The sequence below is a fragment of the Convolutriloba macropyga genome, chromosome 1 (genome assembly GCF_964194025.1).
Source record: "Convolutriloba macropyga chromosome 1, txConMacr16.3, whole genome shotgun sequence".
Classification (NCBI taxonomy): Eukaryota; Metazoa; Xenacoelomorpha; order Acoela; family Convolutidae; genus Convolutriloba; species Convolutriloba macropyga.
In genome coordinates this window covers 74,458,512-74,472,320 of record NC_134468.1, presented here as the reverse complement: position 1 = coordinate 74,472,320, position 13,809 = coordinate 74,458,512, and the positions used below count along the sequence as shown (strand labels likewise).

At 35.7% G+C, this 13,809-nt stretch overlaps 1 protein-coding gene across 1 annotated transcript in view; it reads left to right on the top strand.

Annotated features, from left to right (window-relative positions):
* Nucleotides 1–12,013, top strand: part of LOC142342514 (bifunctional arginine demethylase and lysyl-hydroxylase JMJD6-B-like) — a 37,624-nt gene extending 25,611 nt beyond the window's left edge. The window contains exons 2-7 of the mRNA XM_075393865.1: nucleotides 942–1,134; nucleotides 1,382–1,726; nucleotides 5,558–5,702; nucleotides 5,993–6,137; nucleotides 6,394–7,006; nucleotides 11,758–12,013. Coding sequence (XP_075249980.1) covers nucleotides 942–1,134; nucleotides 1,382–1,726; nucleotides 5,558–5,702; nucleotides 5,993–6,137; nucleotides 6,394–7,006; nucleotides 11,758–11,785 — 1,469 coding nt within the window. The 3' untranslated portion in view covers nucleotides 11,786–12,013. The remainder of the gene's footprint in view (nucleotides 1–941; nucleotides 1,135–1,381; nucleotides 1,727–5,557; nucleotides 5,703–5,992; nucleotides 6,138–6,393; nucleotides 7,007–11,757) is intronic.
* Nucleotides 12,014–13,809: the final 1,796 nt, after the last annotated feature.

Genomic DNA, 13,809 nt, shown 5'->3' with positions numbered 1-13,809 from the left:
TTATAAAAATTATGCAAACTTTTTCGACTTTGGTTGTTGCTAGTACGAGATAAATTAATAAATATAATCAGCAGCGAGTATTTTAAGCGTGTAGTTTTTATTTGTATATCATGTAAATAATGCAATATACCGCAGATAGATAGCGGTAAAACATTGGACTATTGATCACAGGGTCGCTGGATCGAGCCCTGGATCGAAAATACTACTGGAAATGCCAAATTAGTATTTCTAATACATGCGACTTGAGCAGGGACTGGTTTCATAGCGGAAATAAGCCCAATATATCGCCTTTAGGAAGAAAAACTGGTGTAGATATAAAGCTATGAGTATAATAAAGCGGAATTTCACAGTTGAAATGTTGGACATAACTTGGTCGGATTACGTCATTTATGAACTGAATTGGCTAGCAAAATGTTAACAGTTATTGTCTAACTTTTTTTGCCGCCAGTGCGTTTTTTAACTGGTTTTTGTGATGAGAATTGTATGGACTTCTCGTTATCTACTGGAAAAGAAAAACTTTTCTTAAATCTTAAGTGTGGCGTACTGATTCTCAAATCTTGCTTCGTTATTTCTCGTTTTTTAATTGTTCTTTTTTTAATAGCGGCCGTCAGCCTCTCAAACGGCTATTATTAATCTTTCGTTTTTTATTCGAGTTTGTTTTTACGATTACTATGCTCAAAGTTTTTCCGATAGTTTGGCTGACAATATTTAAAACAAGTCTAGTTTTGCTTGGCTCCAAACTTAAACAAAAGGAACAGGAAAAAGTTTTTGAATTGGAAAAACTATTTTGCTTTACTAAATGTGTGTGACTTTTGTCAATACATCAATTGATGAAATCATACACAAGCTAGATTTATCACAAAACTTGAACGCGTCACTTTTTTGTAAAACATGAAGTGCTGCTACAGTACGGGTTTAGGATGTTTTCTTTCTTACTTCAGAGCTGGCGAGCGGAGATCTGTTCTGCAACGAGCAGTATTACTTGCGGATGGATTTGGAAAAGTTCAGGACCAACTTCACAAATTCCATTGACCAGCTGCCAATGGAGATTTCTCGCCAGATGCTAGAGCAGAGACCATATGTCATTGACAGGGTGGATGGTCGTACATTGACAGAGTTGGAATTCATCGAAAGGTTATAATGCAGACAGCTTTTATTAAATCAGTCAATGTATTGTTTGATCAAAATTGAGAAAAAAATATGTATTTGATTTGACTAAGTTTAAGAAGTAGCCGCTTGGTTTGAAGAAGATAGCTAAACATACAATAACTTAGCAATGCTTTATGATTGTGGGAGACCAACGATGGAAGTTTTGCTCATTGAATTAATTTAAAAATGAGATTAGCGGCAAAAAAAGTAAATCAGTTGCAAAAATTTTTAGATTTGAGAAACCCAAGATTCCAGTCATCTTTACTCACCTGATTGATGACTGGCCTGGATACAAAGAGAACACCAAATGGTCCAGTCTTGCTTGGCTGGACAGGAAATTCCGCAACCAGAAATTCAAGTGTGGCGAAGATGACAGTGGATGCTCAGTGAAAATCAAAATGAAGTACTACCTACAGTATCTCACCTCTACCTGTGATGACTCGCCGCTTTACGTGTTTGACTCAAATTACGGAGAACACCCGAAGAGGAAGAAGCTTCTCAATGATTACAAAGTGCCTCATCTCTTCCAGGAGGATCTCTTCCAACATGCAGGGGAGGGAAAGAGACCACCTTACAGGTTGGTTGCCATGATGTAAATATCACGCTGATCACGTAAGAAATCAGTTGAAGAAGGCTATTATAATTGAATCCATGATTCAACTTGAATTCGGTATTTTGATTAGTGGTCTAAAAAAAATTTATTAATAGCGTTCTAAATCATACAGTTTCAAGAAATTCAATAAGAATAAATGACAACAATAAAAACTAATGAAGCCTATAATTATTTCAGAATGCCAATTGGTAATTTTTAAATTGCGAGAGGCCGTTATGATTGGTTTTTAAAGGTTAGAATCTATTATCTAGCCGTGGTTTAAATAGGGAGAGTAAAGAAAATGCTCAAACGTCTGTGCTTTTGTACAATTGACTTTCAAGCCAATTATTTTGTAAAAATGGTAAAGCTGCAAAATCGTAACACGCGCTGTCCATGAAGTGATAAGTTCTTTTAGTGCTCACAGGACACAATGTGAGGTCGAGGTGTCTCAAATAATTAAAATACTAGAACGAACAACCGCTAAATATTAAGCATAACCTAAGAACAAGACGACTCATATACAAAAAGAAAAGGAAAAAATGGATTAGCAAATCTCTGATACTAAAAAGCGTTGAGAAGTTTATTGAGTAGTACACGCTGTAGTTGGTTTCCATTTCAATCAATGTGAAAAATACCTTACAATGAACATATTGGTTCCTCTAAATCTTACTTTTACATCTAGAAGCACATATGAACAGCCTCTTAATATTTTGTGAGCATAGCAGTTTATGTATACTAAATAACGCATGGTAATTTGATATTTTTAACATGTAATTATTTAACCTAAATGTTATAATTTTATTTTACATGGTTCCTCCAAGAAAAACAAATGACCAACGTCGACAGCTAGGCATCCCGAGTATGGGATTAGAATTTTTGCTATTAATTGCTCTCGAACGAAGTTTGAAGCAATTATTGTTAGTGTAAAATTTTGTTTATGTAAAATTTTCGCCTGATCATTTTTCCGTTTTTGTTCTAGAACATTTTGTGACTTCTCAAGTGACTTTTTCACGATTCACATCTGCAACTGCTCTCATTCTGAAATGAAGTTGGTTACTAATATAAAAATGATTGTTGGCGGTTGTTAGCATGTCTGACTGCTGTCGCGGGATCGAACCACTGTCAGTTCCGAGTTTTTGCACCCAAAAAATTTTTCTAAGCTGCACCCTTAAATTAAATCCCCCCCCCCCCCCTCCAACGTTCGTTCCAGAGAAATTCATCCAACGTTAGTCAGTTTATGTTTGAAATAAATTTGAACGCCGTTTTTCATCTTACATTAATTTATTGTCTGGGTAGCGAAGGTGTGGACCATTGTTGTAATCCTCCTTTTTAACAATTCACAAAAATTGACTTGTACAAGTGAGCTCTAATTCTAACATGTGACTTAGATGTTCTCAGTCAGAAAATTTGAAATTTATATTCCTCAAATTTATTTCTCTATTTTCAAAACTTATGAAAGTGTAATGGTGGAGCGTGTTTTAGTCAGATATCACGATTTTGACTGAAGTGTATTTAAAACAGGCAATGAAGCACATGAATGAAAAACGATAGTTCAATGCTGCTGATGAAAAGTAAAAAGCAGGACTTTTGTCATCATGACGTCTGAGAGCTCTGAAGATTGGGTGTAAGAAATGTGAGAGTAAAATTTTTTGGTCACTTGAAAAATTTGTTCAGCAGGTTTTGGCTTGAAATTATATTTAAGTTGAGAAAGATAGATGAGTAAGATACTCTTCGTGGTTTTCATTTTATCGTCAACGTTTTTGCTGCAACCGTTTTTTCAAGCTCACTTCAAATCTGCTGCTATTTTTTCATGTTTGTCAGCGTAAAGTTTTTTACTCCTCTGGCAGACCGTTTTCGTTTGTGTGAATAATCTTTTTCATGCGTGATCTTTCTGACAATCAAAGTGTCTGCTTATTTTAAATGGCGGGGTTAAGATCAGTTGAAGATTACTTCCTTTAGTTGAAATTTTATTTGAAAGCAGCTTTTGGAAAGAAGTCGTCATACACTAGGGTGATTTTTCAGATCAAATTGTAACACCCCAATAATTAGTGAAAATTTCATTTTCAATCCTTGTTTTTTTTTCTTTTTAGACTACAGTTCTGCAAAGTAATCTCTGCTTTTCTCTAGAAATCTGTGAGCTACATTACTGACTTGTTTCTATTGTTTTATGGATAATGTGAATGGACAATTTTACGTTAATGAAACCTTTCCTCAGTGCCATTCAACTCTTCGTTGGCAGTGTATAATTCCTGATTTTAATTGCTTTCGAACGAAGTATGAAGCAATTATTGTAAAGGTGGTTGTCTTTTTATGCAAAATTTTTTGACATTTTTGTCTTGAACACTCTTTTGATTTCGCTTTTCGAGTGACTTTTGAACGCTTGACGTTTTGAATTTTTGCGTGATTGAATTAGCTATCATTCAGAAAATAAGTCTGTCCTGAAATATAAGCGGTTGTGATTGTTTACCGAACGCGGTCCGTCTAGCTTAGTGGTCATGGACTGTGGTAATCCGGAAGAGCGCGGGTTCTATTTAAGTTGAGAAAGATAGATGAGTAAGATAGACTCTTCGTGGTTTTCATTTTATCGTCAACGTTTTTGCTGCAACCGTTTTTTCAAGCTCACTTCAAATCTGCTGCTATTATTTCATGTTTGTCAGCGTAAAGTTTTTTACTCCTCTGGCAGACCGTTTTCGTTTGTGTGAATAATCTTTTTCATGCGTGATCTTTCTGACAATCAAAGTGTCTGCTTATTTTAAATGGCGGGGTTAAGATCAGTTGAAGATTACTTACTTTAGTTGAAATTTATTTGAAAGCAGCTTTTGGAAAGAACTCGTCATACACTAGGGTGATTTTTCAGATCAAATTGTAACACCCCAATAATTAGTGAAGATTTCATTTTCAATCCTTGTTTTTTTGTTTTTAGACTACAGGTCTGCAAAGTAATCTCTGCTTTTCTCTAGAAATCTGTGAGCTACATTACTGACTTGTTTCTATTGTTTTATGGATAATGTGAATGGACAATTTTACGTTAATGAAACCTTTCCTCAGTGCCATTCAGCTTTTCGTTGGCAGTGTATAATTCCTGCTTTTAATTGCTTTCGAACGAAGTATGAAGCAATTATTGTAAAGATGGTTGTCTTTTTATGCAAAATTTTTGACATTTTTGTCTTGAACACTCTTTTGATTTCACTTTTCGAGTGACTTTTGAACGCTTGACGTTTTGAATTTTTGAGTGATTGAATTAGCTATCATTCAGAAAATAAGTCTGTTACTGAAATATAAGCGGTTGTGATTGGTTACCGAACGCGGTCCGTCTAGCTTAGTGGTCATGGACTGTGGTAATCCGGAAGAGCGCGGGTTCGAACCCCACCCTTGTCTGATGTTTTTGCACCCAAAAAAGTTTACGTAGCCTTTACCCCTCTAAATTACAGCGGCCCGAGATTGGTTCGATAGCAATTCGTCCGAAGTTAGTCGGTGTATGTGTAGTTTCTGTTGTGTCAATTTGCCGAACTTCATTTGTGTTTTCTCTAATTGGTACATTTGGCAAATTTTTGTCTGTAATTGTTACTTTGTTACTTTTGATTTGTGAATTACTGCGTAAGTTGTCTTTTTTCAACTCTGGCTACATAGTTTTCACAGTTTGTTTTATGGCATTCAGTTCCCGTGTTACTGTAACTTCTTGTTCAGCATTGAGGTAATTGTCTGCTCATATTACTTCTGGTCTAGCGCTTATGTTAAATGAAGAAAGATGCCTAAGTGGTGGCTTGTTTCAAATGTCAGTTTTTAAAAATTTACCGGCGGCAGTGTTGTTTGCAGGTGGTTTGTGATGGGTCCTCCGCGCTCAGGAACTGGGATCCACATTGATCCACTTGCCACGTCTGCCTGGAATTCTCTCATCAGGGGTGCAAAGAGGTGGTGCCTCCTGCCCAACGAAGTGCCCAAACACCTCATCAAGCCACAAGTAAGGCACAACTCGTACTCGAAATCTATTCAACGATTGCATATGTACGCAGAGAAAGTTCCAATTGAGACTATTTGATGTACATTAATCTGAAGATCTTTTTTCAAATACGCTTTTAGAGTAAATGAATTTTGATCCGAAAGACAAAGCTGATTCGTTAGACTGCTTTACATAAAGAGCAATTCTGGTCGCTGTTACCTAACCGTAAAAGATTTCTGGAATTCTATTTTGTGAGAAAACGAAGTTGCAAATTTGGTTTTGAGAATATGGTCGCGTATCTTTATTGCCAGGGTACTGACAACTGTTCGAAGCAGAAGGACGAGGCAGTGACTTGGTTCAGATACGTCCATCCCAGAGTCACCAGTCCATCCTGGCCAGCCAAGTGGAGACCCATTGAGTTCATCCAGCTTCCGGGCGAAACGGTCTTCGTGCCTGGTATGTAGCTTCAGTACTCCTCGCTTCAAAATAATCATCTGAGGGTGTTATACTTTTGCTTATGGGACTAATGCATGCAACTTGAAATGAGAATTTTCATGGATTAGTATATTGTATCGAATTTGTATCTAATTAAAAACCTAATTTACTACCGGTTTAGGATCACAGCAAGGTGTGTTTTTCGAAAAAAATAGTGTTGGTTACTTTTACCTACGAGAACAATTTGACAACCTATTAAATTTTTGGATGTTTGAAGGAGGATGGTGGCACGTGGTGTTGAACCTGGACATATCAATTGCCATGACTCAGAACTACTGCAACTCGGGAAACTTCCGTTATGTCTGGCAAAAGACTGCCAAGGGTCGACCTCGATTCTGCCACAAGTGGTACCGCACTCTGAAGAAGATCGGCCGGGATGACCTACTTGACATAGCCCATGAAGTGAGCAAGAACAATCCAGAACATTTCCCGAACCTAGAGCTGTGTCCCTCGAGCTCTGATTCGTCGAGTGATACGAGCACTGCGTCGAGTGATAGCTCAGAGTCCGTTGAACTCGCGGAACCTGTTCGGGAGTCCTCGCAACCGGGTCCCGCGACTAACTCAACGACATCATCGTCGTCAACTGCAGGGAGCTCGTCACAGTCTCGTGAAATGACAGTGGGCAAAAGAGAGGAATCGACTTCAAGTGACAGTAATTCGGAGTCGGGAGCTGTTGAGACGGCTTCTCAGCGACGTCAAGGAAGTGGGATTGTGATGAAGGGTGAAAATGATTTTAAGACTGAAGATCAGGTTGACCAGGCAGATGTGGACAATTTGAGTCCAGATACATCTGATGATGACAGTGGTATGGAGGAACAGGACAAGAAGAGGTTCAAAACTGCTAATCTTTTAAACCGCGAAATTGTTTTCTGGGAGTTTTTTGGTTTTAATGTATTAGTGGTCCGCGAAACGGTAGTTTTACCAAATGAGGTCGTAAGAGAGAATGTCCCAACATACGTCTCAAGTTTTTTCTAGGAGTATATTGCGGTGCTCTTGGTTTTTAACAATTCAAAGAATTTGAATTGTTTTGAGACGCTGTCGACGCTGTCTTTTTACGACTCGAAGAGGAGTATTGGGGAGAAGTCCTTTTTTTTTAAATGAATTTTATTGGAGTGAATTTTGAAGCGGGAAATAAAACACGTGAAAAAATGTGGACTGATTTTGTTGCTGAACAAAACAAAGAGTGGAATGAAAAGAGAGGGTTTTTTTGTTCATATCGTTATTTTCTAGAGAGCGAGAAATTGAGGTGTGAAAAAAAATTCTAAGCGAGCGAAATTTTTTGTTCTAGTGCTGCATTTTAAAGCAGTTTCTTTTTCAATTTTTTTGGTTAAGAGGTTTGGTTATGATTTTGTTTTCATTTTAGGCTGGTTCTGGTAGTGGTTTGAAGTTTTCTGAAAATTCGTATGGATTTTATGCTAATTCTGAGGTTTTCATTTATTTTGCTGATTTTCGGGGTATTTTTTTTGCGTTTTTTTGACGATTGTTTCGTTTTACTAGCTCAAATGGGTATTAAAAAGACCCCTACTACTTGAGAAAATTTTAGATAACAATTGGTTACAGTTTTATGGATATTAATCATTTTTTTTGTTGAGAAATGACAAAAATGGCGAAAATTGGAACTATTTTAATTAATTTTTTTGCAGTTTTTTTGTAGACAAGTTTCCTAGCCTATTATGACTTGCCTATTGTCTTGCGAGCATCTGGATGCCCTGGCTTAAAGTATTTTTTCTTTGGATTTATATGCTTTTGTAATATTAAAAAGTTTATCAACTTTTTCCAGTTTTTAAATGCAAGTTGTTTTGAAGAATTTTTTTATCATAATTTGGCCTCAAGTATTTTTTATAAAATTGAAATATATGCTTTTAGTGAGTACTAGTTGTTCTGATGAAGTATTTTTGGAAGAGATTGTTGTTTTGGGATTTCAATTTAAAACAAAAATTGATCAGATTCTTTTAATCTTATTTTGATTCAGATTTGATTTTCTTGTTTTGACTTTTTGTTTTATGGTTTTAATTCAAGATAATCATAATTTAGTGGAGGCACGTTTTGTCTGATGAGTAGTTGCATAGCGTTTAGATGGATTTCCAGTTTGTGTCGTTTCCGGAATTCTTCCGGCTATGTTTTTTATTTTCTTAAGATCTCTTAACACATTTTCATTTTTGAAGTCAAATTGGAGTAGTGATTTTGGTCACGCCGAAACAGGAAGTGGAGCGAAAAACGATTGGTTTTGCGGTGTGGAATTTTTTTGCTCTGATTTTAAAGTAGAGTGAGAAAACGGTGTTTGAACAAAAATTCGCTTTCTCGCTAGGGGTTTTTTGTTCACATTCGGCAATTTCACTTTGATTTTCAATGTTTTTTCAATTTTTTGGATCGGATTTTCTAAATGGTTTTCCCAATTCATTCAGTCCGTTCTAGGTCTAGTTTTCTGTTTAGTCAGTGAAAATTTTTTGAATTGTACGTCAGGACTTGTCCTGCTGTGTTTTTTACTTCGTCTAACAGATTTTTGTTTCGTCTGACCCTGAATTTCATGACTTCGATGACTTTTCGTGACTTTGCACTTTCAAAACGGGATAAACAGGTAAAGCTCAGTGAGCATCAAATTCATTAGAGGCCCTTAGCCGCGTTTGGTAGTCCTTCAAGTACTTAGAGTGGTGAAGTTACTGTGAACTTACCTCACTTAAAGAAACGACGTGTGAAATCACTTAATGTGCTTATATTTTTTACGCCCCCTCAGGCGCACGTGCTATTTTTAATAGCCGCACAGAGATAGCTGGGGCTATTATTGGCCTTCTCTTGGTTTTTTTATTTCGTCGTCGCGATTTTTGTTACCACCATATGACGTCACAACCACTTCAAATCTGCTTTTTGTTCATTCGTTCATGCAATTTCAACTGAAGTGCGTGTGTGACGTCATTTTTCGCTCCTATTGGACCGAGGTTTTTTTTCATTTGCGTGGTTAAATTTTTGGTCACACTTGACTTATCTCACTCACAAAAATGACTTCCTCACTTTGAAGTTGACTTTTTTTTACTTTAATTCAAAGAGATAAGGTCAAATGGATGTGTGTCACTCAAATGAAGGTTTTTAGAGAGCAGCTAATAGAAGCAGCAAAAGCTTATACAGATTTTTAATCAAAATATAACATATCAGCCTTCAATGAGAAGACAAATTTTTGTGGTCTGTCTTTACAATTTTTTTTGAGACTGCAGCTCTACGAAGCTATTGCGGCTATTTTCTGGCAATCTGCCTGCTATGTTTTTATGTTTTTGATCTTTTTTTTAGGGATGGTTTTCTCAATTCACTCATGTCCGTTCTGGGTATGGTTTTTTTAAGTCAATGGAAATTCTTTGAGTTGCACCTCGGGACCTGTCCAGCTATGTTTTTTGTTTCGTCTTCTGACGCTCTTTTTCGTTTTACATTTGTTCATACAGCGAAGCTGAAAAAGTCAAATCTTCTGGATGACTTCTTCCTCTCACTAGCGGCATTTTCGGGCGTAATGTCATTTCTCACTCTCTTTAGCTAATGGTTTTAAGATATTTGCGTGATTAGATTTTAATCATACGTGTCTTACCTCACTCAATAAAACGACTTTTGCTTTTTAAAAGTTTAATTTGAGTTAATGTAAGGTCAAAGGAACTCATATGTATAATAAAGGTCCCTAATAAAAAGGCTTCTGCGGAGTGAATTTCAACAACCTTCATTAATTTATTGCGGAATGTTTCTTACATAGCTTTTTGAGCGGCGTCGATTTTTTTCATTCAGATCTATCTGTTTCTATCAAAGTTCTAAGTCTGAAGTCAAAAGTTTCAGTAAATGTGTCGTTGTTTCCACACGTGGTTTCCCCTGCTTTTATGTTTTTAATGGCTCTTAAACAAGTTTGGTCTTATTTTATTCAACATTTAAATACAGAAAAGAAATGATACAATGTATAGCGTAAATTTGCTCAATAATTCACTAGAAAAATATAAATCTCTAATTTTCTAAAAAAAAAATGATCCCATTGTTTAAAGCAGAAATGTACTGGTGATGTCTTCAGGTTTTCTCATATTTTCTATTGACTAAAATGGGTGGTCAATCATATGACAGCGTAGAGCTTAGTTTTTGAAGTCACCTGAAGCATCAGAAAAATTAGCATTACTCGTCTCAAGTCTCCCAGATTCAATCCTTTCTGTGAACTTTTAATCAACTCAGTTTTCACATGAAATGGGGGATGTGGGAATGAGGTTTAGCTGTAGGTGCCCATAGAATTTTTTAAGTTTTCTTTAAAAATCTGTTTTTCTTAATTAAAATAGTTTTATCCATTAAATAAATTCCCATACTTTTTGCATTGGAATCAAAGCACTGTGTTCGCGAGGCCAAAGAAACCACGAACTAGATAAAGTGTTTCAACATTGTATGGTTTTGCTAAAATTCTTGCACATAAGAAGCATCAAAGTTGTTCATTTTGGATACTGTTTTTGGCAATTGAAATTAGAGAAGTTAACTCTTAAGGTACTAAATAGTTTCAAATGTTCATTTTAGTTTTTTTTTTACGTTTTTATTTAAATTGAAAATCTATTCAACTACAAAAATTTAAAACTTAAAATAAAAATGGGTTCTAAGACGAAGAGAGCCCGGGATTTTTGATTTTGAAACATGTTCGTTTGATCGAATAAAACTACTGATTTAGTTATTTGTTCTCGAACGAAGTTCGTAGCAGTGATTGTAAACGTATTGGTATTTTGTTATGCATTTTTTAGCTTGCCTGCTTTTGGGCTTTTCTTCTCGAACATTCTTTGACTTCTTAAGTGACTCTTAACGCTTTGGTTCTTTATTTCTGAGTGATCTCGGTTGCTCTCACTCCGATGTAAAGGTTGTTGCTAAAATAAAATTGATTGCAGCATAGCAATAAGAAGGGCCTGATAGCCGCATGGGCAGTGCTTCTGGTGAGGGATCGGGAAGTCCTTGATTCGAATCACGGGGTGTTTAACTTTCACCCATAAAGAAAAAATTATCTTGGCTACAGGCCCTGAATTAAATTGCCTCGCCTGTCGTTCGAGAGAAATTATTCCGACATTAGACGATTTATGTTTAAATATCGCTGTCAACACTACCCTCACTCGCAAATACTTCTCCTTTTTACCTGTTTTCCTTTCTACTTTTTAAACAAATCTCCTTTTCAACCTGCAATGAAATACAAGTTTTGAAACAATCAAAACTAGCCTCCTAGCGCTGCAAAATGATGTTTCTCTTTTTTCTGTACGATGCTTTAATAAAGTGAAAATTTGACTGAAGATAAAAAAGCTGACCTCCCTTATATATTCCCACATTTTGAAAAATGTTGGAACAATAACCAATCGGAAATGAAATTATTTGTTAATCAAGCGCATTAGACTATTGCTAAATTTTAATCGTTAATGATTTCGTTCTCAAGGGATGATTGTTTTTGTCGCAAATTCAGAGGAAAGAATTCGTTTACAGGCAATTGCTTACGAACTACAAAACCTTTTGAAATAAGGTATAACTCTTTTTGTGCAATGCTGTTCCAAACCTTAAAGAAGGTTAATGATTACGATATTTTTAGACGGTCCGATTGTTTTAGACGCAAAGTTGCTACGACAGCGAACTGACTGACATTCCATTTTCATGACTGAAGAATGAAATGAAGCTGCAAAAATGCCTTGTGAGGAAAAGTGACACCTGACAATTGACTGAGAGATGACGAATTGGTGCTTTTGATATGACCGACTGAAAGCTGTCTTAATTTGATTTTTTTTTGCGTTGTCTTACATTATACTCTTAACTTATGTAAGTACATATACTCGTTAGAATTCAGACATTCAATTTGTTTACCTTAATTCTTTTTTCTGCTCGTGCTATAAGCAAGATTCTTATTAATTGTAAGAATGGGAAATAATGCTCGCGGAAAGGTTTTAGTTTACAATAGCACGGCTGCTTATCAAGTAAGAGTGCTATTTTTAAATAGCAAGCACGTGCTATTTTTTTGGGACAGAATAGACAAAAAGAATAGACAAAAAGATAATATTGACTGTGAAGTACCTATAAGATGTTACAATGAGTGCTCTGGTGGTTGTAAAGGCAAATTAACATAGCCGGCAGATTGCCGGAAAATAGCCGCGATAGGCGCTTTGTGGCCTTCCATGAATTGAAACAACTAAGAAATAAGATAGACAGATTGACCACCGGTCCTAAAAGAGCTTTTTCAAAATTGATATTCGAAATAAAAACTCAAGACTAATGCTCAAGAATTACGATATATAAGTCTAGCACTACTTAGATGCACACTATTGATCTTTAATTAGTAAATGTTCATGAAAATTAAAGTAAGTCACGCAGTTGACTTGACCTAAACGCAGAAATGACGTCACGCACACAAATTATAACTGCAAAGCAGTAGAAGTCACTGAAATTGAAAGTCAATTTCAAGAAGTCGAAGGCGCGAGAATCATCGATGGAGACGACAAATTAAAAATATAGCCGGAAGAATTTCTGAAACGACTCGAAGTGGAAAAATGACCATCCTCACTGACCTAATGCATATTCCACATAATTATAATAAGCATTTTGAAACAAGTAGGAAAACAATAAAGTATCTGACAAAAACTGATACACAACCTGATAAAATTGATTTTTAGTGGTAACTCCAGAAAAAAACAATTGGCAAAGGAACCTGCTATACAGATAGTTTGCAACAATTTTTCTCCGTTGACAGACAAACCAATAAAATTGGTTTATGAAAAAGGACATAAACGACCATCCGTACATAAAAACCGAAAAGTAGAAATCTCTAAAAAAAAACTGCACACGCTAAATGAAATTCCGAACCATTATTTTGAGAAAATGTTAATAACATTCTCGTAAATCAGTCTCCCAACCAAAAATTGACTGACAAGTAATAAAACAACAAAAAATGAGAGCAAAAAAATTTAAAATCAAAAATTGTAAAAAAACAAATAAATTTATAGTTTAATAAAGTGATATATGCTCTGTTTAGCTTTCACCTTTCTTCCCAACCATTATTCGGCAATTTTTTTTATTGTTGCCAGCTCAGTCACTCATCCAAAGCGATGGAGAGAAAAGCAATTGACTGTTGGAAACTGCTAAGAACAAAACATTGAAAAAATTAAAAAGTAAAGTAAGTTATGTTTGAGAAAATTGCCATTACTAGATTTGATAAGTCAGTTCATAGTAGCAACACTTAAGAAGCAGCGATCAACGTAGAATTGACTGTGAAAAAATAGAGCATGAAAAGTAAGGTAAGAAGAAAGTCAAAAACCATTAAAACATAGAGAAATCGGCAAATGTGCTCGAATTTAGCCAATCTTCCTGAAAAATTAAAAACAGTCAATCATAACGCACGACCACCAAAACTGCTACAACAACAACAAGTTCCAACAATACAACGCCACAAAGGTTATTAAAACTTCAAGAAGAATACAAAAAGTGCCAGAAAATATTGAAATAGGGAAAAGGGTTAAAATGGATGAAGACTGAATATACATGTGTAGTACTTGCTTCAGATGGTCAAAAGTTCTTCCAAACGCACTACTACTAAATTGGATAATTGTGAGTATCACCTTTGATCAAAAAGTTGGAATTAAAACTAAAAACCTTCTGAAAAAGCAGCAAGTGA